At 40.9% G+C, this 24,984-nt stretch overlaps 1 protein-coding gene and 1 pseudogene across 3 annotated transcripts in view; both read right to left on the bottom strand.

Moving 5' to 3' along the window:
• Positions 1-344: 344 nt before the first annotated feature.
• LOC105470865 (prolyl 3-hydroxylase 2) overlaps positions 345-24,984 on the bottom strand; it is a 166,037-nt gene continuing 141,397 nt past the window's right edge. For all 3 annotated transcript variants that reach the window (XM_011723133.2, XM_071090660.1, XM_071090661.1), the window contains exons 9-15: positions 18,834-18,961; positions 18,186-18,281; positions 17,497-17,647; positions 16,499-16,616; positions 15,411-15,486; positions 7,893-8,033; positions 345-1,620 (exon numbers count right to left, since the gene is read on the bottom strand). In XM_011723133.2, the coding sequence (XP_011721435.2) occupies positions 1,528-1,620; positions 7,893-8,033; positions 15,411-15,486; positions 16,499-16,616; positions 17,497-17,647; positions 18,186-18,281; positions 18,834-18,961 (803 nt within the window). In that variant the 3' untranslated portion in view covers positions 345-1,527. The remainder of the gene's footprint in view (positions 1,621-7,892; positions 8,034-15,410; positions 15,487-16,498; positions 16,617-17,496; positions 17,648-18,185; positions 18,282-18,833; positions 18,962-24,984) is intronic.
• On the bottom strand, positions 8,040-15,403 carry LOC139361832 (S-methyl-5'-thioadenosine phosphorylase-like; annotated as a pseudogene).

Here is a 24,984-nt window from a genome sequence, read left to right as displayed (position 1 = left end):
AGTAAATCTTCCCTCCAGCACCGCCAAGGCAGGTGATCTCCCAGAGGCGAATGACAAAGGCTCCCCCAGGTTAGAAGAACCCCAGCCCCCATGAACTATGCCTTTGTAGTGTCTTCCTTAGAAGTGGGACCCGGAACCAAGCATGCTCTGGATCAATACCCAGGTTGGTGGCCCTCTCTGTTCTTCAAGAACGGTGTCCCCACCTTTCCTGAGGCCACTGCACCAGCTACACTAGTCATGTCCCAATGTTGCCCCTAGGTGGTCCCAAAAGCTCCTATGTAATTACAGAACCATTCTGTGATGATAAACCAAACATTTGGAAGAACAAAAATAAATGCTAGATATTAAAATGAGGCTCCCTTTATTAAACAAATAAGGCACAAGCACAAATCTGTGTGCTGGATAGCAGCAATGAGGAGGGGCCCCAAAATATAAGCAGATGAAGGTTAAAATCAATCAGAAATTTATTTTTCTTATGTAAGTACAAAAAACCTCTTTTCATCAGTGGACCCCACTCGTAGGCAACCTGGCCATGGTGCCTGGATGCAGGCAGTATTCAAGATTTTCTTCCAAAGTCACCAGGGTGAAAAGTCATTCTACTACAAAATCTAATGACCTTTTAAAGTGTACAACTTATAGGACAGTCCTTTTTGGAGTACTGTGGAGGGTGAATCGAAGCTTCCAGTGTAAGTTTATTGTCTGGTGAAAACACCAGAGCCAAAAATTCCACCAAGGCCCTGGAAAGCCTGGAGGCCCCTCTGTCTCATACAGTAATCATCCATGAGATCTCCCGGAGCCTGGGTGAGCATTACGCCCATGATACCTGAGGCAGCGCGGACTCTGCCAGGGGGTCCTCAGACCCAAAGTGGAGCTCACTTTGGAAAGTCAGAGCTCATGGCCGTTAGCACCTAAGAGGACGTGGCTGAAAGGCACAGACCAAGAAAGGGTTTCAGAGACCAGGCACAAGTTAATTTTAAAACTGGAGCACACATGAGAGTTATAGTTTCACCACCAACAAGCTTATTCTCTCTGAGCTTTTGGATTTGCAACAAATTAATTGTGTGTGTGTGTGTGTGTTTGTGTGTGTGTGTGTGTGTGTGTGTGTGTGTAAGGAGGTGAACTGGGCTTTGATAGATACATGAAATGATGAAAAACCAGGAAAGAGAGCTGGGCGTGGTGCCTGTGGTCCCAGCTCCTTGGGAGGCTTGAAGGATCGCTTGAGCCTAAGAGTTTGAGGCTCCAGTGTGCTATGATCACATCACTGCCCTCTATCCTAGACAACATGGTATAGACCATGTCTTTGAGAAGAGAGAGAGGAGAGAGAGACAGAGAGAGTGAGAGAGAGAGAGAACCCAAAACAAGAAAGATAGATTAAGCAAGGCAACACAAGCATCCTTAGGAACAGAAGGGAGATCTGATGACTGACATTAACCTGTGAATTTATACCATGGCTCTGTACAAAAATAAAAAGATTCTCATAAGATTAACAATTTAAATAAATATTTGATAGAACATTCTTTCTCATTTTTATAGCTCATCTTTAGGGTTGATATTCAGTTCATGCTTCCCTTGCTGTTCTTGATCCAGGATTGCAATCACTTCATCAGCCTGTATTCGCTCCTGCAAAAAAGACAATTTACACATTTCTGTTACAAGCATAATAATCAGTCTCATCAGCAGACGCTTCCCAAACACTTCCTGGCATCCATCTGTACATGGGTTGATGCTAAATCCAGTTAAGCATTGAACACCTCCTCTTCATCCCCAGACGGATGCCTTCTCCTAACATTCCTAGGTCCTAAGCAATTACTTTCTAAGATTTCTCTCCTGCAAGAACTATTGTATGTTCAATTGCTTCCTACCCTTTCTACTTCATGGCCCCATAGCCATCTCCAACTCAGTTCAGTGGTCAAGCTGAATTTACCGTTTTCTCCCCCAAGAACCTGCTCTGTTCTTCACATAGGCTCTCTCTCAGTAAAGACCAGCATTACTCACCTATTTGCCTTAAAAGCCTGACCATGGTTTCTTGCATCTGGTAAGTCACCTGAGCCGAGTTCTACTACTGTGTTCTGTCTGCTGTCTCTGCCCCTTTCTCCTCAATGCACTATTGTTGCCGTAGTTTAGGTCAGGGTTTCTCAATTTTGGCCTGATGGACATTTTTAGACCAGATAATTATTTGTTGAGGGGTGGGAGGGTGGTGCTGCCCTGTGTGCTGCAGGAGGCTCAGTGGTACCCTGTCCTCTCTACCTACTACAGGTAGTCAGTAATAACCTCCCCCAGCAACCCCCAGATAGTGCCAAATGTCCACTAGAGGTCACAATTGCTCCTTTTTTCTTCTTTTTTTTCTTTGAGATGGAATTTTGCTCTTGTTGCCCGGGCTGGAGTGCAGTGACACGATCTTGGCTCACTGCAACCTCTGCCTCCTGGGTTCAAGCGATTACCCTGCCTCAGCCTCCCAAGTAGCTGGGATTACAGGCGCCCACCACCATGCCCGGCTGATTTTTTATATTTTTAGGAGAGATGGGTTTTCACCATGTTGGTCAGGCTGGTCTCAAACTCCCGACCTCAGGTGATCCACCCTCCTCGACCTCCCAAAGTGCTGGGATTACAGGAGTCAGCCACTGCGCCCGGTCAATCGCTCCCTCTTGAGAACCACTGTTGTAAGCCCTCATCATCTCTTAATTACTGCCGCAGCCTCCAAATTGCTCTCCCTGTTTCACTACTCACCCTCACATGCTTCTAATGAATCCTACTGGCTTAAATCTGATTATATCTCTTTTCCTGCCCACAGTTCTTCAATGGGTCTCTATTGCTTGCAGTTCCAGGTCTACTTTTCTTGGTGTGCTTAAAAGAAGTCACCTTATGCCTGTCTCTTATTCATACCTTGCTCTCTTCTTTAGCTTTATTTTGTCTTCTTTCTCCTCACCTTATATTCCAACTTCTTAACTTACCTCAAGCTCCCTGAATGTGATACTTTCAAAAGAATTCCCTAATCTGATTCATGAATTAAGTGTTTCTCTGGATGTTCCCATTATATTCTACACTTCCTTTTATTCCTCACATTAATCCATCAGCAGGTCCAGTTGGTCTACCTCCAAATTGTATCTCAAACCTTCCATCTCTTTTTACTTTCTTTATTACTACTCCGGTCTAAGCCCATATATTAGCTAAAGTAATCTTCTGTATCCTGTAACTCTCGAGGACTGGAGGAGATGTGTGTGTGTGCTGGGGTTGGGGGACTACAATGACTTTCCACTACTTAGAATAAAGTTCACATTTCCTAATACGTCTGTGGAATCTGGCTCCTGCCTCCTCCATGTCCTCTATTCATGCCACTCTCCCTCTTGTCTGCCATATTCCAGATGCTCTGACTTTCTTCGTTTCTTGGCAACTCCAAACATCTTATTGTCTCTGTGCCTTTGCAGCTTGTCCTCTGCCTGGGATACTCTCCTCCAGACATTTATCTTAGTGGACGTCTCCTGTCTTAGGTTTTGGTTCACATGCTTGTTTGGCGAGGGCTCACAATTTGCTGCTCCGACCCTTTCACTCCAAAATTAGTTGTCTTGTTCCATTTTCCACACATCATTGGTCACTATCTGAAAATCTCTCGATTATTTATTTATTTATTTATTTTACTTTTTGGGGATCTGTTTCCTTCCACTAGAATGTAGGCTCGAGAAGAGCAGGGCATCTTATCTTCTTGGTCACTGCTGTATTTTCAGTGCTCAGAAAAGCCACTGACGTTTGGCAAGATTTCTATTTTCTTTGACGAGTAATTGTATAAATGGATGAAGCCTTTCTCTGTCTAAAATGCCTCTCCCTAAAGAAATTGATCTTTTAAAGCTTTTGTTCAAATGTCATCTCCTCAAAGAAGTCTTTTTGGATTGCTTTTTTTATATCTCTCAAACCATGCATTTGCTGCTAAGGATTCTTACCAAACCTTGCCTTGTGATTTAATTAGTTGGGTCCTTGTATTAGTTCTCCAATTTGACTTCAAGCTCCTTGAAAATAGGATTTATAGGCCGGACGCGGTGGCTCAGCTTGTAATCCCAGCACTTTGGGAGGCTGAGGTGGGCGGATCACGAGGTCAAGAGATCGAGACCATCCTGGCTAACACGGTGAAACCCCATGTCTACTAAAAATACAGAAAAGTAGTAGCCAGGCGTGGTGGCAGCGCCTGTAGTCCCAGCCACTGGGGAGGCTGAGGCAGGAGAATGGTGTGAACCCGGGAGGCGAAGCTTGCAGTGAGCCGAGATCGCGCCACTGCACTCCAGCCTGGGTGACAGAGCAAGATTCCGCCTCAGAAAAAAAAAAAAAAAAGAAAATAGGAATGATATCCTACTAGTGTGCATTCCCTATAGGCAGTCTTTAACACAGTGCCTGGGCACAGTAAGTTAAATAAATAACTATTTTATGAGTTGAAAACAAAAACCCTTTCATGCAAGAGCTTGTAATAAAAAACATTGACAAAAAGGCAACTAAAAGGACCAAATATACTAAATAACAGAAAACTAAATTGCTGCCATATCTAAGTAAAAAGCCTGAGTACTACTTTACAAATATAAGGAAAACAATCTTTTTTTCTTTTCTTTTTTTGAGACAGAGTCTCACTCTGTTGCCCAGGTTGGAGTGCAGTGGTGCGATCTTGGCTCACAGCAACCTCCACCTCCTGGGTTCAAGCGATTCTCCTGCCTCAGCCTCCCCAGTAGCTGGGATTACAGGCATGTGCCACCACGCCTGGCTAATTTTTGTAATTTTAGTAGAGAGGACGGGGTTTCGCCATGTTGGCCAGGCTGGTTTCGAACCCCTGACCTCAGGTGATCTGCCCGCCTCAGCCTCCCCCAAGTGCTAGGATTACAGGAGTGAGCCACCGCGCCTGGCCGAGGAAAATAATCCTGATGCTTAACAAATGGACACACACATAAAGCTTTCACATCTGTTGACCACAAAAAATTATTGTAATCCTGTCTCTCATTAAGGGAAAGAAATTCAAGAGCTGGAACCAATATATATGAAGCTTCGAACATCCTTGCATCCTTAAAAGGATGTTGCTAAATACTCCTTGAGAACTGAGAGGCTTTAAAGTAATTCATACTAAGCATGAGAATCGGCCAGCTCTAATGACTTCTTCATAGGTAGGCATTTTTTTTTTTTTCTCTCAGAGATTCAATCTAAAAAAAGACGTCTAGGCCAGGAACTCCCAAACTCTGCTGCTGCACGTTCGAATCACCTGGGGAGCTTTTAAAACTCCTGAAACACAGATGTTAGTCCGTGAAGCTCAATAGATGCTTTCCACGTGCAGCAAACAATCCTTCACAGCCTGGGATAATTTAGCTGCGGAAAAAGGTCTGCTCATTTCCCACCGTGGCCACTAGATGCCGCTACGGCCTGAAGACTGGAGAGGTTTTCTAGTATTTTTCCACCAGAGGAGGGGACATTGGCACTGATGTTTCCTGATCACAAAGGAGCAAAGAGAACTTACTTTGGGTTAGCTTATTTTGAGAGAACAATACCTTGGAAGAGAGAGTTTGGATAGTGAATGATGAAATAGATTAAATGTCTGCTGAATTGAATACTAAAATAGTGAGGTAATTTTTCAATAATTTTATCTTCACTGTCCACCCATTTACGTAGGTTCCTTAGTTAAAAAAAAAAAAAAAAAAAAAAAAAGATGCTTTGATGGAATGCTGGCATTTTGGAGATGGAAAATACCAGGATATAAAGTAATGATAGGGGAAGGCAATTGTTTGCTGCCCCTTGAGATTTTCAGGACTCTGTGCTCTGGTCCTTTTGTTAGGGCCATTCTTTCTTTCTTTTTTTTTTTCTTTTTTTTTTTTTTTTTTGAGACGGAGTCTCGCTCTTGTCATCCAGGCTGGAGTGCAGTGGAGTGATCTCGGTTCACTGCAACCGCAGCCTCCACCTCCTGGGTTCAAGCAATTCTCCTGCCTCAGCCTCCCAAGTAGCTGGGATTACAACCGTGCGCCACCCAGTCCGGCGAATTTTTGTATTTTTTGTAGAGACGAGGTTTCACCATGTGGCCAGGCTGGTCTCCAACTCCTGACCTCAGGTGATCCACCCACCTTGGCCTCCAAAAGTGCTGGCATTACAGGCGTGAGCCGCCGCGCCCAGCCAGGGCCATTTTTTCTGTGCCTGGTTATCCTCTTCGCTTCTAGGTCTGAGTTTCTAGAAGTCTTCCTTGATTCCCTGCTACAAAGCGTATACTGCTGTCTTCTTACAGCCTATTCACTAGCTGATCTGTCCAAGCTCCTCGTAGTCCAGGACCTTGTTCTGTTCACCCCTCTACCCCTACAGCCTACCTAGCAGAGTTTCCCAGGCAGATAATAATAGCTCTTCCGTACAATCAAAGGTCATAATAGGTCTTTTGTAAAATATATGAAAGAATGGCTTAGGGAATGTGGGCAAACACTTTGTGAGCTAGATTTGATGGTGAAAAGTATATGAGAAAAAGGCATTGTTTTTAAATAGTTTCTGATGACATTGGATTCAATTCAGAAAACTAAGAAGGAAAACTGGATAGAACGCCAGTTTTAAGAATAGAATTTCATAGCTTCATCAATACTTGGGGCTGGAGAAGATTTGGAGGTCATCCATTTAAGCCTCTGCTACGATGTTTTAGATTCCATTTCAGCGTTCCATGCCAAGCAGTTGCCGGGGCTTTGATTGGAGCCATCCAATCAGTGCTTCCAAAGCAGACAATTCTGCCAAACTGTGGTGACTATTTGAAAGTGATTCCTTGGATTTAGCCCAAATTTTCCCTCCAGGGCTTCTATCCATTGGTCTTAATTCTTGCCTCTGCAGCTCCACAAGTAAAGACTATGACATCTGCCCATGGGCTTCCAAAACGATGAGATCATGGTCTCCTCCTAGCTAAGTGTCCTCAGCTACTTTGCAATAATAATATTTAAATATTTAATGTAATAATAGTGATAAGTAATAATAATCTTTTAGGTTTCCTTGCCCTCTTTCAAATACATTTCATCAATGATTCAATACTATTTCTTATGATTTGCGAGAAAACAAATCAGTCTTCTGGGTGCCCAATAAAAAGCGATTCCTCCCTGATGCCACAGGGTTTTTGTTTTTGTTTTGAGACAGAGTCTTGCCCTGTTGCCCAGGCTGAAGTGCAGTGGTGTGATCTCGGCTCACTGCAATTTACGCCTCCCAGGTTCAAGTGATTCTCCTGCCTCAGCTTCCCGAGTAACTGGAACTACAGGCACCTGCCACCACATCCAGCTAATTTTGTATTTTTAGTAGAGATGGGGTTTCAGCATGTTGATCAGGCTGGTCTCCAACTCCTGACCTCAGTGATCCACCTGCCTTGGCCTCCCAAAGTTCTGGGATTACAGGAGTGAGTCATGGCTCCCAGCCTTACAATTTGTTAATAAGCTGAAGACAGATTAGTGACTATCAAATATCATTGACATAGCTATTTCTACAAACACCTTCACTTATTAAAACATATCTGATTAAGAACTGGCCGGGCGCGGTGGCTCAAGCCTGTAATCCCAGCACTTTGGGAGGCCGAGGTGGGTGGATCATGAGGTCAGGAGATCGAGACCATCCTGGCTAACACGGTGAAACCCCGTCTCTACTAAAAATACAAAAAATCAGCCAGGCATGGTGGCGGGCACCTGTAGTCCCAGCTACTGGGGAGGCTAAGGCAGGAGAATGGCGTGAACCCGGGAGGCGGAGGTTGCAGTGAACCGAGACTGCACCACTGCACTCCAGCCTGGGTGACAGAGCAAGACTCTGTCTCAAAAAAAAAAAAAAAGAACTACCTTTACCCTCTTCTCTTCCTCAGATGGAGCAATTTAAAGGACTTTGCAGATGAAGCAAGCCTAATTGGCTTTCTGGGTAGGTGAGAAACTCACCAATTCTCTATAAAGTGGGTCCAAGGTGAACCACAGAGCCACAGCACACCTCTTTCCCTTGGTGACTGCCTTCACCCCATGAGGGTTCTCTCCTCCAGATGAGAAGCTGATCATGCGCCCACATTTTGGTTTTATAGAAGCCTGAGAAAGAAAGCAAAAATTAGACCTTCAACTGCTGTATCATAAACATTTCCACAACTCCTGCCTCTCTGGTCTATGAGATTATTTGAGTTAAGGACTGAAGCGAAGAATAAAGGAATCCTGCCATTGAAGATGATGTAAATTATCTCAGTTTTCTCACCTGTAAAACAAAGGTAAGCTCAAAATAATATATACCTCAGAAAATTAAAAAAAAATTTCAAGTAAAACGTGTAGCAAAGTCCACATACATAGTAATCATTCAATACATGCTATATGATAGCCTGCAAATTCGAAGAAAGCAAAGTTTTTCTCTCATAATTCATTTCGGTAGCTTTTGCACTAGCAAAGCATCTGGATACAAGGTAGGTGTCCACTCCATACTTGTGGAATTAACAAACAAACAAACAGAACATCTGCAGTGCTGCCAAAGTTCTGTTATCGATCTAGGTAGGGGTTACATGAGTGTATCTGCTTTCTAATTTTTTAATTGTACATTCATGGTTTATGTGCTTTTCATAATATAAACATTTTTAAAAGTCAAAAGTCATAATTCTGTATGATATTTCCTTTACACTATTGTTTCCCAGTGATCTTTTAGGCACTGTTTGAACATCTCCAGAGGTGAGAACCCGACACCCCTTGGTGTGGCCTATTCGCCATCGCCTTTAAGTGTTTTAAGATTGACACAGTCCTTCGCAGCTTATACACTGCTCAGGTGGAGCTGTCTACAGCGTTTAGGTAGAAGAGCGTAGTGAGAGAAAAAGAAATACTGCTGGGGTCACTGAGCCAGGGTAGAACATCAAACAAGCTGCCTCTTCAAGTTGAGTGAGCTTAAGCAACTGTATATTACAGGCCTTGCTTCTGTGTTTAAAGAAGTGTCTCAGGTGAGTCGGGTCCATTTGGTCTTTCTTGGGAAATACAGAAAGTTTATTCATTCCTCTGTATAGCTCAGAAATATCAAGTAAAACCAAAAAGGCGGCGCTAGCCATTTTACTAGGTGAGAACATGGACTGGTTCTAACTGGCCATTTTCTGAATTGACTTGAGTTGACACATGCCCATAAATCTTTGGTTTCCTTCTGCATAAAATCAGCTGGCCGGTTTCTCACTGCTAGCTTCAGGAAGAACATTAGAAACATTGCCTAAAGTCCTTGATCGCTACATAACATAGGTACTCCCGGACTGCGTGACTCCATATGGAAGGTCAGAGGTAGGTGGAGGAGTCAGAAAGCCAGAGGGACAGGTGGGCGCATATGTGTTTATGTGTGCACGTATGTGTGTTTGTGTCTGAGTCTGCATGTGTGTGTCTATGTGACTTGTGTGTGAGTGTTAAAGGGAAGAGCAGAAAAAAAGCAGTTTCTCATTACTCTCATATTCACAATAACTGAAGATTTGTCTTTGCTGGAATTGCTTTTCCTAAACAGCTTTATCAAGGCAACTTTTCTGATGTAAATCTAGAGAGTTCACAAGTTAGTGGTATCCTCAGTATCAATCTGATTCTGTTTTTCTGGAGAAGGAATTTGTACATTTCCACAAGAAACAGCAAAATAAGCGAAATGTAAAACATATGAAGTAAGATAGAAAAGCCACCTGAGTAAGTGGCCTTGGGATGTTTGATTTCAGGTTTTCTGGGCTGCCCACTCCCTAGTGCTGGTCAGGACTCCCTCAAACATGCGTTTGCCAATGCTTCTATGTGATTACCAAGTCTTGGTAACATCTTTTAAGGTTAAAGAAAGGGTGTGGGGACAAATTAGTATTTTCTCTCTTCTGGAATTGAAAGTACTTTTAAACATGAATAACTTTGGGAAAGTTTAGGAAAAGAAGCTGTGAACTGCATGAGGCAGTTGGACTTGATTACAGATGTAGATTCACAAGGATCTCTAAGACCCATCTCATCACACAGCATACATCAACTGTTACATGTCAGGTATTTGGAGGAATAAACAAGTTTTAGTGAACCTGCTTCCATGTATGACATTGTTTCTACAGCAAAAATATGTTACGAAGTTTAGATAAAGGATTATAAACATACTTTTGTAACACAGTCCCGTTTATACTGAATTTAATTTTTCATGAAACAAATGGAACTCATTAAATTTTATCTTCTTTGAACCTGCACAGAGAAACCAACATCCTTGAATTCCCAGGTCTCATAAACAAATGCTGCTATTGAAAAGAACCCATGTATCTTCCAAGTATACTAAGCATAATTTAAAATAATCCTTTTGCTTTCCGTCTAACTGATGATTGATTTAGAAAAGCATTTGTGCTGTAATAGTCTTTAATAAAAGTAAAATTTCAGCCACCTTTCAGATAATTATACAACTTCCAGATGTTTCCAAAGTAAAGGACTCAAAAGACTTTGCTTCCTTGTGTGGCCTCAAGTTATGCCATTTCTCTGCTCCATTTGTCCCTCCACAGTTAAAGGGAAACTAAAACAGAAAAATACCCATTTCTTGTTGTTGTTGTTGTTGTTGTTGTTGTTGTTGTTGTTACTGGTACTAGAATAAACTTCCTATGGGGAACGAATAAGAACTGGCTTGCATAAGAATTTTAGTTATCTACATTATTCCCTAAAATGGCATTGTATGCATTAATATGATGTATAACTCATTTGAGGAAATAAATGTTCTCAAACAGGAACTTTTGGATTAAAATTTTTTTAAATCAGTTTTACCTATTTTAGGGGAGGCTAGATTCAGGGTTTTAAAAAATAGCTATAGATTTTAGTTAAAATTGTAGCACTCTAAAAGGAGAATATTATCTGCTTCCACATCTTTAAAAAGCAGAATTCCAGTTAACTTGACATTCAACAGTTAATGAAACAGGCATCCCCTGCTTTAAGCATTAAGCATTTCCAAATATGGCCACTAGATGGAGGAGAAGCGAAGAAATCTTTTCAACCACCTGTCTGACTTTCTTTGAAACTGCGAAATGCCAGGAGTTTTGTACCTCAGTTTCAGTGTTAGCAGAGACTAGAAATAAAATGCTTCCTACACACAAGCTTTCCCAGAAGTGAAAAAAAAACTTCTGGATTTTAAACTCCAACACAGATTGTCAGTCCTGATTTAATTTATCAGATTATGGAGCATTAAATTACTCCCATATTAACATTTAAGCTTTTTACCCAAAAAGTGAGGCATCATGACTTTTTAAGATACATTACTGTATGAAGTTACATGAAATATTTTTTCTTAGTTATTACAATGTTTCTAGACAATTTTAACCAGAATCCTTATAGGAATCACCTTTAAACCCAGTAATACATACTTTTTGATATTATCTGCTTATACCACAGTACTGTCATGAATGACATATGTGTGTCATGAATGATACATGTTTCACTAATGAGAAAAGCATGTAAGCTAAGAGAGACAAGCATAAAGTTCAAGAAAAGTTTAGAAATAGCTTCTATAATGCCAAAATTTTGAAGTTTATGACATATATGTCCTAACTACTTAGATTTTGTATGGTGGTAAAAGATACCTGGTTATCTATAATCTGCTTACTTCCTCAATTGGACATTTTTTTTTTATTATACTTTTAAGTTCTGGGGTACCTGTGCAGAATGTGCGGGTTTGTTACATAGGTATACAGGTGCCATGGTGGTTTGCTGCACCCATCAACCCATCATCTACATTAGGTATTTCTCCTAATGCTATCCCCCTGACAGGCCCTGGTGTGTGATGTTCCCCTCCGTGTGCCCACTCGGTCTCATTGTTCGACTCCCACTTATGGGTGAGAACATGTGGTGTTTGGTTTTCTGTTCCTGTGTTTGTTTGCTGAGAATGATGGTTTCCAGCTTCATCCATGTCCCTGAAAAGGACATGGACTCTGTTGCAGGAAGTCAGAGACCCCGAACGGAGGGACCGGCGTCAAAATCGAGAGAATGAACAAGCCTTCATCACCATGGTACATTTAAATAAAAAGAAAGGGAGAGATGTTGCGGGAAGTCAGGGACCCCAAACGGGGAGGGACCAGCTGAAGCCGTGGCAGAAGAACAAAAATTGTGAAGATTTCATGGACATTTATTAGTTCCCCAAATTAATACTTTTATAATTTCTTATGCCTATCTTTACTGTAATCTCAGAACATAAACTGTGAAGATTTCATGGACACTTATCACTTCCCCAGTCGATACCCTTGTGTTTTCCTATGCCTGTCTTTACTTTAATCTCTTAATCTTGTCATCTTCTTCATAAACTGAGGAGGATGAATGTAGCCTCAGGACTGTGTAATTGTGTCAACTGCACAAATTGTTTGTAGAGCATGTGTGTTTGAACAATATGAAATCTGGGCATCTTAAAAAAAAGAACAGGATAACAGTGATGTTCAGGGAACAAGAGAGGTAACTTTGAACTGGCCGCCGGTGAGCCGGATGGAACAGAGCTATATTCCTCCTCTTTCAAAAGCAAATAGGAGAAATATCACTGAATTCCTTTCCTCAGCAAGGAACATCCCTGAGAAAGAGAATGCGCCCTGAGGGTAGGCCTATAAATGGCCCCTTTAGAAGGCGTGCCGTCTTTTATGGTCGAAGCCAAAGGAATGAAATAAGCCCCGGTCTCCGGTAGCACTCCCAGGCTTATTAGGACGAGGAAAATTCCCGCCTAATAAATTGTGGTCAGACAGGTTGTCTGCTCTCAAACCCTGTTTTCTGATACGATGTTATCAATGACAATGCGTGCCCGAAACTTCATTAGAAATTTTAATTTCACCTCATCCGGTGGTCCTGTGATCTCGCCCTGCCTCCATTTGCTTTGTGATATTTTATTACCTTGTGAAGTATGTGATCTCTGTGACCCACACCCTATTCGTGCACTCCCTCCCCTTTTGAAAATCACTTAGAAAAACTTGCTGGTTTTACGGCTTGGGGAACATCATGGATCCTGCCGACATATGATGTCTCCCCCGGATACCCAGCTTTAAATTTCTCTCTCTTGTGCTCTTTCCCTTTATTTCTCAACCCAGCCGAGACACTTAGGAAATAGTAAAGAACCCACGTTAAACATCGGGAGTGGGTTCTCCTGATAGAACTCATCCTTTTTTATGGCTGCATAGTATTCCATGGTGTACATGTGCCACATTTTCTTTATCCAGTCTATCATTGATGAGCATTTGGGTTGGTTCCAAGTCTTTGCTATTGTGAACAGTGCTGCAATAAACATCCATGTGCATGTGTCTTTATAGTAGAATGATTTATAACCCTTTGGGTATATACCCAGTAATGGGATTGCTGGGTCAAATGGTATTTCTGGTTCTAGATCCTTGAGGAATCGCCACACTGTCTTCCACAACGTCCACAATGGTTGAACTAATTTATACTTCCACCAACAGTGGAAAAGAATTCCTATTTCTCCACATCCTCTCCAGCATCTGTTGTTTCCTGCCTTTTAATGATCACAATTCTAAACTGGCATGAGATGGTATCTCATTGTGGTTTTGATTTGCATTTCTCTAATGACCAGCGATGATGAGCTTTTTTTCATATGTTTGTTTGTTGGCCACATAAATGTCTTCTTTTGAGAAGTGTCTGTTCATATCCTTCTCCCACTCTTTGATGGGGTTGTTTGCTTTCTTCTTGTAAATTTGTTAAAGTTCTTTGTAGATTCTGGATATTAGCCCTTTGTCAGATGGATAGATTGCAAAAATTTTAAAACAGAAAACTGGGCTATATTCTTCAGGCTCTAGAGGGTTTTTGACCATTCCATGGACCCTACTGAGGTATGGTAGTGAGCAGTAAACTTTTGGCTTTACTAGCATTTTCTTTCAGGGTCTTTAAGTCCTGGTCCACCAGAACTACTTCCTTGTACTCCTTCCACCAGTCATAATCTGTCACCATGGCGATATTCGCATACCAAATTCCAGCCTCCCTAGCAAGGGCTGCCTCTGGAACTGTAGGCATGTTGATAGCATCCACCCCCAGGTGCAGAACACGAAGCTTTCTGCCCAAGAGCTAAAACAAAGTCCCTCAGTTGTGACCATTGTCCCCTTTGAATGGCACCAGAGTCCTAGCTTCTTAGCCATCTCTATAAGAACCTCTCTCATTTGGGGGCAAAATGGCTTGGCTATTGGAATATGGCACAGTCCTCTGGCACAAGAATGACTTCCATCATAGAAGGACTGAGGTCTCAAAGAGGTCCTGTCAATGAACTGATCAATTATGACAATATCGCCAGGTTGAATCTCCTCCCTCAAGAAGCCACAAGCTGTGGTCCCTATGACATGAGTACAGCCCTCTTCCTTCAAAGCCCAGATGTTCGCCTGGTAGCTGACCTTGGAAGGCATGATGGTGTGCTGCCTCCCATGCCTTGCAAGGAGGACACAATCAACACTTTTTTATCTTCCCCAAAATTAAGGCATCAGATGGCTTGCCAAATGAAGTATCCACATATTTTTCAGTTCTTCCTTCTAAAATTTCTGGATCATCCAGACCTGTTCCACCAATTATTACAATCTTCATGGCGGTGGTGGTGGTGCTTGAGGCCATGTCTGCACGGGAAAGGAAGCTGCAGTGGGTGAGCACTCGGCACTAAGGGAACGAAGTGGGCCAGAGAGCGGCAGCTGTTGAAAATATGTTTTTCTACCATTGTGTATGCTCTTTGGCTTACAGACCAAAGGATGCTAACTATATGGTCTTTAAGTAGGCTTCTTTCCAAAGGCATGGGTTTGCTTAGGAAGATGGTGGTTAAATTGAACTTTTGATTTACTCTTTATTTACATATTTGTGTGTGTGTGTGTGTGTGTGTGTACACCAATTTTCAGGTATAGGTTTATTACATACAGTCACAATCATATATCTATGCATATATATATGCGTGTGTGTGTGTGTGTGTGTATGGCCATGTCTGCATGGGAAAGGAAGCTAAAGTGGGCATATATATACACACATACACCTATAGGTATATATACACACGCATACATACACACATATATGATAATTTTTGTAACTAGATATTTGAAGGCCAATGTTCAGTCCAAGTATGTAGAACACCGGGTTACTTGAAAGACACCTTGTAGAATCATTTGACTTATTCTAGACTTGGGTGACTTAGGAACTGATGTTCTTATGTTTCCATCAGATTACTTGACAAATAATTAGAAGATCTAGGTTTTGGTTCCAAGTCTAACACTAACTGGCTATACAATCATGATAAAATGCTTAATATCTCAATTCTTTAACTTACTCATCTTTACAATGTACTAGATTTTTATGGCTACTTCTAACAGTTTATGATCTATACATTTGCTGAGACTCTCTTAACCTCTTGAAATCTTGAGCTCAGAAGTATTTGAAATCCAATGGTCTGTAAGTCCTTAGAAAAATGGCAATACTGAGCTTAAAAATACTAAATAAGTATGCAAGAATAGGTTTACTTACAGTCACAGTCTTAGCATCCATCTCGGTGAATATGAATTCTCCTCCTTCAAAGTCATCATTCATGTATAGGAGAGCACTAGAAGAATGAAGAGAAAACCATTTATCTTATTATATGCTTATGATAACATGGTCATAGAATACTGAAGACTGGTGATGTACTGTCCAGCCTCCATTAGTAAGTTTCCTTTGAACTAGACATTGATATAATTGGCCCTCCAAACTCTTAAAGAGAAGATCAGATAGAATTTGGGTTATACCTCTGAAGAGGTTACTTATTCCACCTTTATTAAAATTGTAATCATATTTCAAAGCTTGTCTCATATTTCACTTCCTCCACAGAAAACCTAACTAGTTTTAATTTAATCTAGCCCTCTGAACCTGCCCACCTATTTACAACTCTTCCTCCCTTATATAACTCTAAAGGATGTTTTTTTTGTTTGTTTGTTTTGTTGTTGTTGTTGTTGTTATTGTTTTTCTCCTTCACTTGCTGGAGAGTTCCTTGTGGCCCAGCCACGCCTTGCAGATAGCGGGCACTTAATAAATGTTTTGGAATAGAGTACAGTGTAGTAACGATGAACACATGGTGATTATAACTCCTGATTCCTTACACACTGAAATATCTCTCAGTAGGTTAGGACATTCTTTTCTCCTGAGTTTCTAGTGTCTTATTTATAAAATGCAGACATTGTTCTTCTTGGGTGTGAATAGATATGTGATGTGATAAAGTCCTTATGTAGGCCAAGACTCCATGCCCTTGTATTCTGACTGAAATACACATACCACAAGGAATATGTTCCAGGGAGAACAGGAATTTAAAAACAAAAAACAAACAAACATAAAATTTACTTTTCATATTAAAACAAAATGGACATTTTGTGAAATGGGATGCAAAATGTGCACAATTTTTAAGATAAAAGTGAGATGATAATGCCACTTATTGGTTATGGCAGCTGCTTCAGAAGATTATTTGAGAATTTCTGCCTCGGAGAAATGAACACGACATCAAGCAAAACAGAGCACCTTTCCAGTTTTCATTGTTTGAAAACTGTTAGGTAAAAGCTTTGTTTTGAAGCAGGTTCTAGCTATACCTATAGTCTCGAAATGTGTAAGCAGGAGGCTCTTTCCAGCATTCATTGGCCTCTGGATCCAACAAACAGTTGTCAGCGTGGATGGGATGACTGAGGTCATTTCTTCTATCCTGCTGACCTGCCAGAAAAGGGAATAGGGAAGAACAAGAAATGAAGTACAGCAACTTCCACCAAAGTGACTGACAATCTCTCTTCTCCCAGTCCTGATGATCTTTGCAAATGGGGGGAGGCGGACAACAGGAAAGAACAGATAAAAGAACAGTGGACCAGTAGTTGAGTCTCTGGTTTGGTTCTGGTGTGAAGTGGATGTGAAACCTTGAGCATGTCACACCTGTCTTTTCAGCTATAAAAGTTATTTCTGATATAAACATACATGAACAAAGGCCATGCATTTCATGGGTTGTACTTCATGTAGGGCAGCAAAACAATGGGGAGCAAGTGAAAAATTTAAAAAAAAAAAAAAAAAAAAAGATTTAATTCAGCTCTAACTTCCCAAGTGTAAAAGTCTACTCCTGTGACATCATTCTCCTCCCGCCGCCCAATTCAGGGGGGCATAAGACATAGAGGAGAAATAATGATGAGCAGGGACTGAGGAGGTCTCTGTCTTTTTTAAGATTATTTCTTTCAATCATCCCTTCATCTTCTATGCTTCCACTTAATGCTGCTAGACATCATGGTGACTGTGATTTCCATGTTCCTGATTCCTCAAAATGGCAAACCTACAGCAGAAGAGCATTTTTTTTTTTTTCAAGACTTCAGCAATTGAGGAAAATCGATTTGGAAGGGAAAATGTTCAGAATGAGGGTATTCTGGAACTTCAGAAAACCAAAATGAAGAAAAAGAGAGAAGCAGAATGAGAGTTCATAAGCTCCTTTTGTTTTAGAAATCTAGAATTCATCTAAAATATTAATCTACCATGCTGTAGAGCTTTGTTTCACCTTGTTTCATTTCCCAATGTATTATGGGTAAAAGGGAACCATTTCAGACTGGAATCTCACCAGACAGGGCTGTTCGGCAGACCATGTGTGTATAGGAAAAATACAGAGTTGAGTTCAGCATAAAATAAGATTCTACAATCCTTCGAGCCTTTTCGCTGATGTCATAAAACAGACGAGCACTCTTCAGTGGGACTCGACCTTCATAACCAGACTAAAAAAACAAAGAATATGAGAAACAAATGGGTTCATTGGAGGATGTAAGAAAAACAGGCACTACATTGCATTGAGCCAACACAGAATTATCATGTCTGCATTGACTAATGGGAAGACTACTACATGTTTGTGGATTTCGGTTAGGACATTGTGCCATTGGAATAAACTTCCCAATAGCAGATGGAAAGCTAAAAGCTACTTGGTTCCTCTTCTCTTCTATTATAATATGTTCTACTATCCTCTCTAACAACCCTTCCTGCAGTAGAGAATAATTACTTGTTTGAATATGTTTTCACTATTAGATCGTGATCTTACAAAGAAGGCTTGTATATTTTTTGTCAGGAAATCTAAAGTTTGATAAGTTGATGGCTGAATGGAGGAATGATTAAATACAATGAAGGTTCCATTTCACGCTTGCTTTCTTCACTGTTCTGATAGGTACATATTTGAAACTTTTTTCTTTCCTATATCTGCCATTTACAGAAGCCTTAGGCTGACACTAAGGAATTCAAACCCAAAAGAAGTTAAGACTTTACTTTGAGTGCTTTCAGGACAGTTGCACCTTCAAACTTTTCATTGGGTGTATGGGGTGAAGTTTTTCCTCTGTATCCATCACCAACAAGCATGATTCCCTGGAAGCAAATACAAGAAGATACTTCATCAATGATAACTATGAATTCATTGGGTCATTTTCTGCTTTGGTTGCCAGAAAGCTGAGAACTCTAGTCAATGCTAAGAACCATCTCCATTTTATTCCGAGATGCTGGTAACTATTTCTTTTAATTAAAAGAGACATCTTTATTTAATCTTCATTCTACATTTTTATTATCAAATACTATCACCTTTTATGGAAATAAAAAGAATGTAAATTACTGATATATTGGCTAATTCTTAATTAAAATAAAAGGATTTATCCAGCAACTTTATATGATGGGCAAGGACCTTGCTAGATGGCTGTTGGCCTAGGAAACATGCCAGTAGCTATTCCAGATCCCACCTGGGAGAACTAAAATAATCCCAACCCGAAGGCTATAAAAGTTCCTCAAAAATAATTCATGTCTTTCTCCGAAAGAAAGCAATATCTCAGGGCTTTTTCCTCGGCTCCAGATGAGACCAGGACCAAAGCAGTTCCAGCTTCTTGGCAGACCAGTGCAGTGAGCTCCCCTCCTTCTCCCGGTCCTCACAGTGGCCACACTGTGGAGCTCCCGGCACTGTTCTTCCGACAGGACATTATCCAGGAGAACCCGCTGAGTCCCATTCAGCTGCTCTGAGTTGTAGACGAATGTGATGTTTTCATAGAGCAGAGGACCACCTAAAGGAACAGAGCACATTGTCTTCCCTGTTACCTCTGTCCCCAGAAAGGAAGCACAGAATACCAAATAGCTTTCAATGTGCAATTCGAGTGAGTTCGTTTCCTCATGAATATTTAGAAATGCAAAGACAAATTGTGAATTAGGGAGCTTGATAAACACAATATAGATTCAGGAGAGAGGCAGATGTCTGACTATCAGGTTTCCTCATAATGTCATAATAATATTACATGTATACATTGTTTGGGGAGAGAGAGAACTATTTTTGCATTTGTTTCTAATGCTGATCCCAAAAAGTCAACTGGGCATCTCATGGGACTCTCTTCTGAGAAAGCCCACCCTTGTTCACAGTCCCTCATTCATACCTCTGTCACAACACCATAGATTGCATGTTTGGGTCCCCAGGTATAACATGCACACCTCAGTTTCACTGGTGTCTAGAGCAACACCTTCACCAGGTAATTCAGGTAGTCACACCCAAGTCAGGAGTCACTTGACGACTCCTCGGTCTTCTTCCCACCACATAACTGACCCTAGGTTGTCTTGCTTTTGGAGTGTTTTTCTCTGTTCTCTAGGCAAAATCTTCACGTTTCTATTTCCGCACAGGAGGGTTTCCTTTAGGCACCTACTGTCTTCCCAGAGAGAGACCACAAGTTTATAACATTAGCTCCAGATAGGCTCTTCAGAGGGTGATGCTTTTGGATCACATTTTAGGTTGTGAAATTACAAAATCCAGACCTGACAAAGTCCTTCTCTCATAGAGTAGTACTGAAGGACAAAGCCTGTGATAGAGAGGAAATCTCCTGATGTAGCATAGTGCAGACATTTTGAACCAGAAAATCGAACAGAAAAGAAAACACTGCTTCTAACCATTTAGCATACTCCCAAGGGGCCTGATGCGTGCTTGTCCATAGCAACAGCTCAAGATAAGGACAGCAGGGGTAGGGAAGGCACAACTCCCTGCCACCCCAGGTCTAGCAAAGGTCACCAACACGTTGGCCTAAAACACTTCTGTTGGAGGAAGAAGAGACAATTGAAATTGATGTCTACTTTAACTCTATAAAATAGATTAGTCAGCCTAGGGAAGAGCACTAGCTAAATGTTTATTAGTCTAGCTAGGATAAAAGACTCACTACAGCCCATGATTAATGGAATATTAAAAGAATGAGGCAGTGTTTCTCAATCTGGAGTAACGTTCATTTCTCTGTTAAAGCAAAAGTTCCCTAAGGAGCTCCAGTGCTGACAAATTATTTTTACTCTAATTTTACTTCTATATATGCAATCATAAAACTATGTATGCATTATTTATTTTAGTAGTTTCATACAGTACCCAAACCAGCTTACAAGACTAAATAAAAGCAAGACCATAAAATGAACTAAATTCCAATCAACAAATGAAATGGTGAATGTTATTTCTCTGAAAATAAAAAGCTACTTTCCACATGAATATTCTACTCACTGATCTGGTCTGGGTTCTTTTGAGCCAGGATTCCTTATAGTACTGTTGGTGTGTAATTACTATTCTATCACTACGTTTCTCTAGTTAAACTACTACACAATTTTAATGTACCATGATTAATTTTGGCCTTTGTATCAGTCCATTTTCTTGCTGCTGATAAAGACACACCCGAGAGTGGGTAATTATAAAGAAAAAGAGGTTTAAGGGACTCACAGTTCCACATCTGGGGAGACCTCACAATCATGGCGGAAGGCAAAGAAGGAGAAAGTCATGTCTCACATGGTGGCAGGCAAGAGAGCTTGTGCAGGGAAACTCCCATTTATAAAACTATCAGATCTAGTGAGACTTATTCACTACCAGGAGAACAAACCACCCCCATGATTCAATTATCCCCACCTGGCCCTGCACTTGACCTGTGGGGATTATTACAATTCAAGGTGAGATTTGGGTGGGGACACAGCCAAACCATATCAGCTTTCACCTGAGCCTAATACATTATTTATAAGTTCATCGTATTGCATTTATTTCTAGTCTTTAATCACTGAAGTGTTATTAATTGGTATCAATATGACCATAACTGTGCCCACTGAACTATGGAATCCCATGATACCACCTGGCTAGAAGTTGATCCCTTATGTAACCCCTAATTGCTTCTCTTAATTTTTGAAAATTGTCATCAAAATTTATAAATATGGAATTTTTGGAACCCAAGAATATATCCATAAGCCGCCTGTTTCAGTATCACATCTTTTAGTTGAATAGAAAAATATGCTTTGCTACAATTCACTATTTCTCAAATTTTGTTTCATTGAAAGTTCTGGGAAAGTACTGGGTTAAATAAAATATAAGAGGATGTCTCAGAACTTTTAATATGTGAACAGCCTTATTAATGTTCTAAACAGTGATATAATATGCAGCAGTTTTTAGCCTTAATTGAATACAACGCTCTCCCTCCCTGACTCCCCCAACTTCCTTCCTGTAGCAGAGACTTTACGATGGACTGCAATGATCATTGCCTGCCGACATTCATACAGCTGTGCAATTTGCTTCCCACAAGTGCAAGCAGAACCTGGAACTTACTTCTAAGCAGCAGAATATGACAAAAGTGATTAGGTGTCATTTCTGTGACTACGTTACATAAGAAGCAACTTCTATCTTGCTAATAGACTCAGTCTCTTGCCTTCTCCACTGGCAGGCTGTGAAGCGAGTGGTCATACTGGAGAGGATCACATGTCAAGAAATAGAGGGCATCCTCCAGCCAACAACCAACTAGAAACTAAAAGGCCATAGTCCAACAACTTTTTAGGAACTGAATTCTGTTATCTAACTTGGAAGAAGATCCTCCCCAGTCAAGCCTCAGAAGAGACCTCAGCCCTGGTCAACAGCTTGACTGAAACCGGTGAGAGAGCCTGCAGCCAAGGACACAGTTACATTCTCTGCAGACTCTTACCCCACAGAAACTATGAGATAATAAATGGATATTTTCATAAGCGGCTATATTTTTGTTATTTTTTTCACAACAATAAAATAGTAGTCTTTAAAAAATTTATTTGACAAGGTCTCACTGTCACTCAGGCTGGAGTGCAGTGGCACCATCATCATGGCTCACTGCAGCCTTGACCTCCTGTCCTCAAGTGATCCTCCCACCTCAGACTCCCAAGTAGCTGGAACTGCAGGCACATGCCACCATGCCTAGATTTTGTGTTTTTTTGTTTGTTTGTTTTTGTTTTGTTTTGTTTTGTTTTCAGGGTCTTGTTATGTTGCCCAAGCTGGTCTCCAACTCCTGGACTCAAGCCATCCTCCCTCCTCAGCCTCCCAAAGTGCTGGGATTAGAGGCATGAGCCACCACGCCCAGCCAAGTAGTCTTTTAAAAATCCCCCCAAAACATCTTAGCATGGAAGGCAATTTGGAAAAGGCTGCTCTAATCTATGTAGCTGATTAAGATTTGTAGTCAAATTGAGATAGGCCTTCCCTCGAATATTTGGAAAAGTGAACTGTATATTCCATTCCAATTTAGAAATATAAAAAGAAATGTTCCTTCAACAAGAAAGATGAGATACTTGTAGATTCACTGAAAAGCATTTGCTAATATAAAACTAAAATATAAATGAAAGACAGATGAGAGATCTAGTGAATTAAGTTGGTTTATACTTTGCCAAGTTTTTCTCTTTTTCTACATTGAAGGTGTATTATTTTAAACATAATTAGCTTATTTTCAAAATATGATTTTGAAAGTTAGCAAAACTAAAATATTTAGGAAAATGTCTATCAGTCTTAAGCTCCATTATAAGTATATATTATCATTACTATCATTATTGTTGAATTAACAAGCTACACTTGGAATACTGTAATAAGTTCTGACTGAGATACCTTAATAAGCATAGAGCCCTAAGAGAAGGCTACTGGGAAATAGACAATTCTCCTAGCATTTCATAAGTAACATGCAAAGATCAAGTGAAGGAAGAATTTCCACATGGAGTCTTAAATATCTGAATTTTGGGTTCCAGGAGAATCTGCATTAGAAATCTGCCTTTCATGTAGCTAACGTAATCATTAATATTAGTAAGTATAGAATTTTACACAGATATTTCCCACACATACATTTAACAAAAATGACCCCCTACCCATCCAGTAACCAAAAGGAAAAAAAAGATAAATGAAACCCTATCATTCAACAGACAAGTCAACCAGCCTACATACGACTAGTAGCACACCAGACAGAGGAAAACATGAAAATAAAAATTAAAATGTAGTCCAGTAAATTGTGGTTTCTGGGGCCTGATTTGATGGCTTCAGCCAATTCTTAACCACAGTCCAAGAAGATTGAGTCAAACAACTTAATTCTTCTCTCATTCATAAAGTATGTGCCTGGCTCTGACTCTCTGGTTGCAACAAAAAGGGATCATCTAAGAAAGTACTCCCTTGTACTCCCTGTCTGGCTCATGGCAAGAAGAATCACTTTATCAGAAATTCGATAGTGTCATACAAAGCATGATGGGGTAGGCAGGCTAACAAGCCCTTATATGAATTCAGCCTTTCACAGTTTAAGAAAAAAAAAAAAAAAAAAAAGGCCAGACACGGTGGTTCACACCTGTAATCCTAGCACTTTGAGAGGCTGAGGCGGGCAGATTGCCTGAGCTCAGGAGTTCGAGACCAGCCTGGGCAACACAGTGAAACCCTATCTCTACTAAAATACAAAAAAAATTTGCCAGGCATGGTGGTACGTGCCTATAATCCCAGCTACTCAGGAGGCTGAGGCAGGAGAATCACTTTGACCCGGGATGCGGAGGTTGCAGTGAGCCAAGATCACCCCCACTGCACTCCAGCTTGGGCAACAGAGCGAGGCTCTGACTCTTAAAAAAATAAATAAATAAATGAACTTTTTATGTTCACCATCTTAAAACAGTTACTATCCTTCTTTCATAGATAAAAATCACGGGGCCCGGAGAAATAGAGTCACTAGATCTTCATCACCATGGAGCATATCAGACTAAGATAATCCCAGAAACTAAGCTTCCCAATTCCAGGTTTATTCAACATTGTTTCTACTATCCCTCTACTGACTTTGGAATCATATCCATCACAACCTTTAAAAATCTGGTGGGTGGGCTGAGCATGGTGGCTCAGGTCTGTAATCCCAGCATTTTGAAAGCCCGAGCCAGGTGGATCAGCTGAGGTCGGGAGTTCGAGACCAGCCTGATCAAGATGGTGAAACCCCGTCTCTACTTAAAAAATAAAAATAAAAAAATTAGCCGGGCATGGTGGCATGCACCTGTAATCCCAGCTACTCGGGAGGCTGAGGCAGGAGAATCACTTGAACCCAGGAGGCAGAGGTTGCAGTGAGCTGAGATCACGTCACTGTACTCCAGTCTGAGTGATAGAGTGAGACTCTGTCTCAGAAACATAAAATAAAATAAAATAAAATAAAATAAAATAAAATAAAATAAAATAAAATAAAATAAATCTGGTGAGTGAAAGGAGAATGGACAAGTGACAGCAATGCTTTTTAGTGACTTACCATATCACGCATGTTTCATGGACTGAAGCCACTGTGGGATGTAAATAGCCCTGAGTCACCCCATCGTAATCCTTAGGAGCTGTCCAGTAGGAATAATACTAAATACTAAACACTATTAGGCATCCAGAGTAGATGACGATCTCTTTGGGGAAGATGAGAAAAGCTGAAGTATACTTTATTCTGCAACACATGCCTCCCTGACATCCCATTTTAGTGAAATTAAGATATGAAAATGTTGCTGAGCGCAGTGGCTCACGCCTGTAATCCCAGCACTTCGGGAGGCTGAGGCGGGAGGATAATGAGGTCATGAGTTCGAGACCAGCCTGGCCAATATGGTGAAACCTTGTCTCTACTAAAAACACAAAAATTAGTCTGGTGTGGTGGCCCACGCTTGTAGTCCCAGCTACTCAGGAGGCTGAGGCAGAAGAATTGCTTCAACCCTGGAGGCAGACATTGCACTGAGCCAAGATCATGCCACTGTACTCCAGCCTGGGGGACAGAGCAAGACTCCATCTCAAAAAAAAAAAGATATGAAAGTGTTTTCTGGT

The sequence above is a fragment of the Macaca nemestrina genome, chromosome 2, assembly GCF_043159975.1.
Source record: "Macaca nemestrina isolate mMacNem1 chromosome 2, mMacNem.hap1, whole genome shotgun sequence".
NCBI classification, from domain to species: domain Eukaryota; kingdom Metazoa; phylum Chordata; class Mammalia; order Primates; family Cercopithecidae; genus Macaca; species Macaca nemestrina.
Note: the sequence above shows the minus strand (reverse complement) of the source record. Positions and strands in the feature narration are given on the sequence as shown.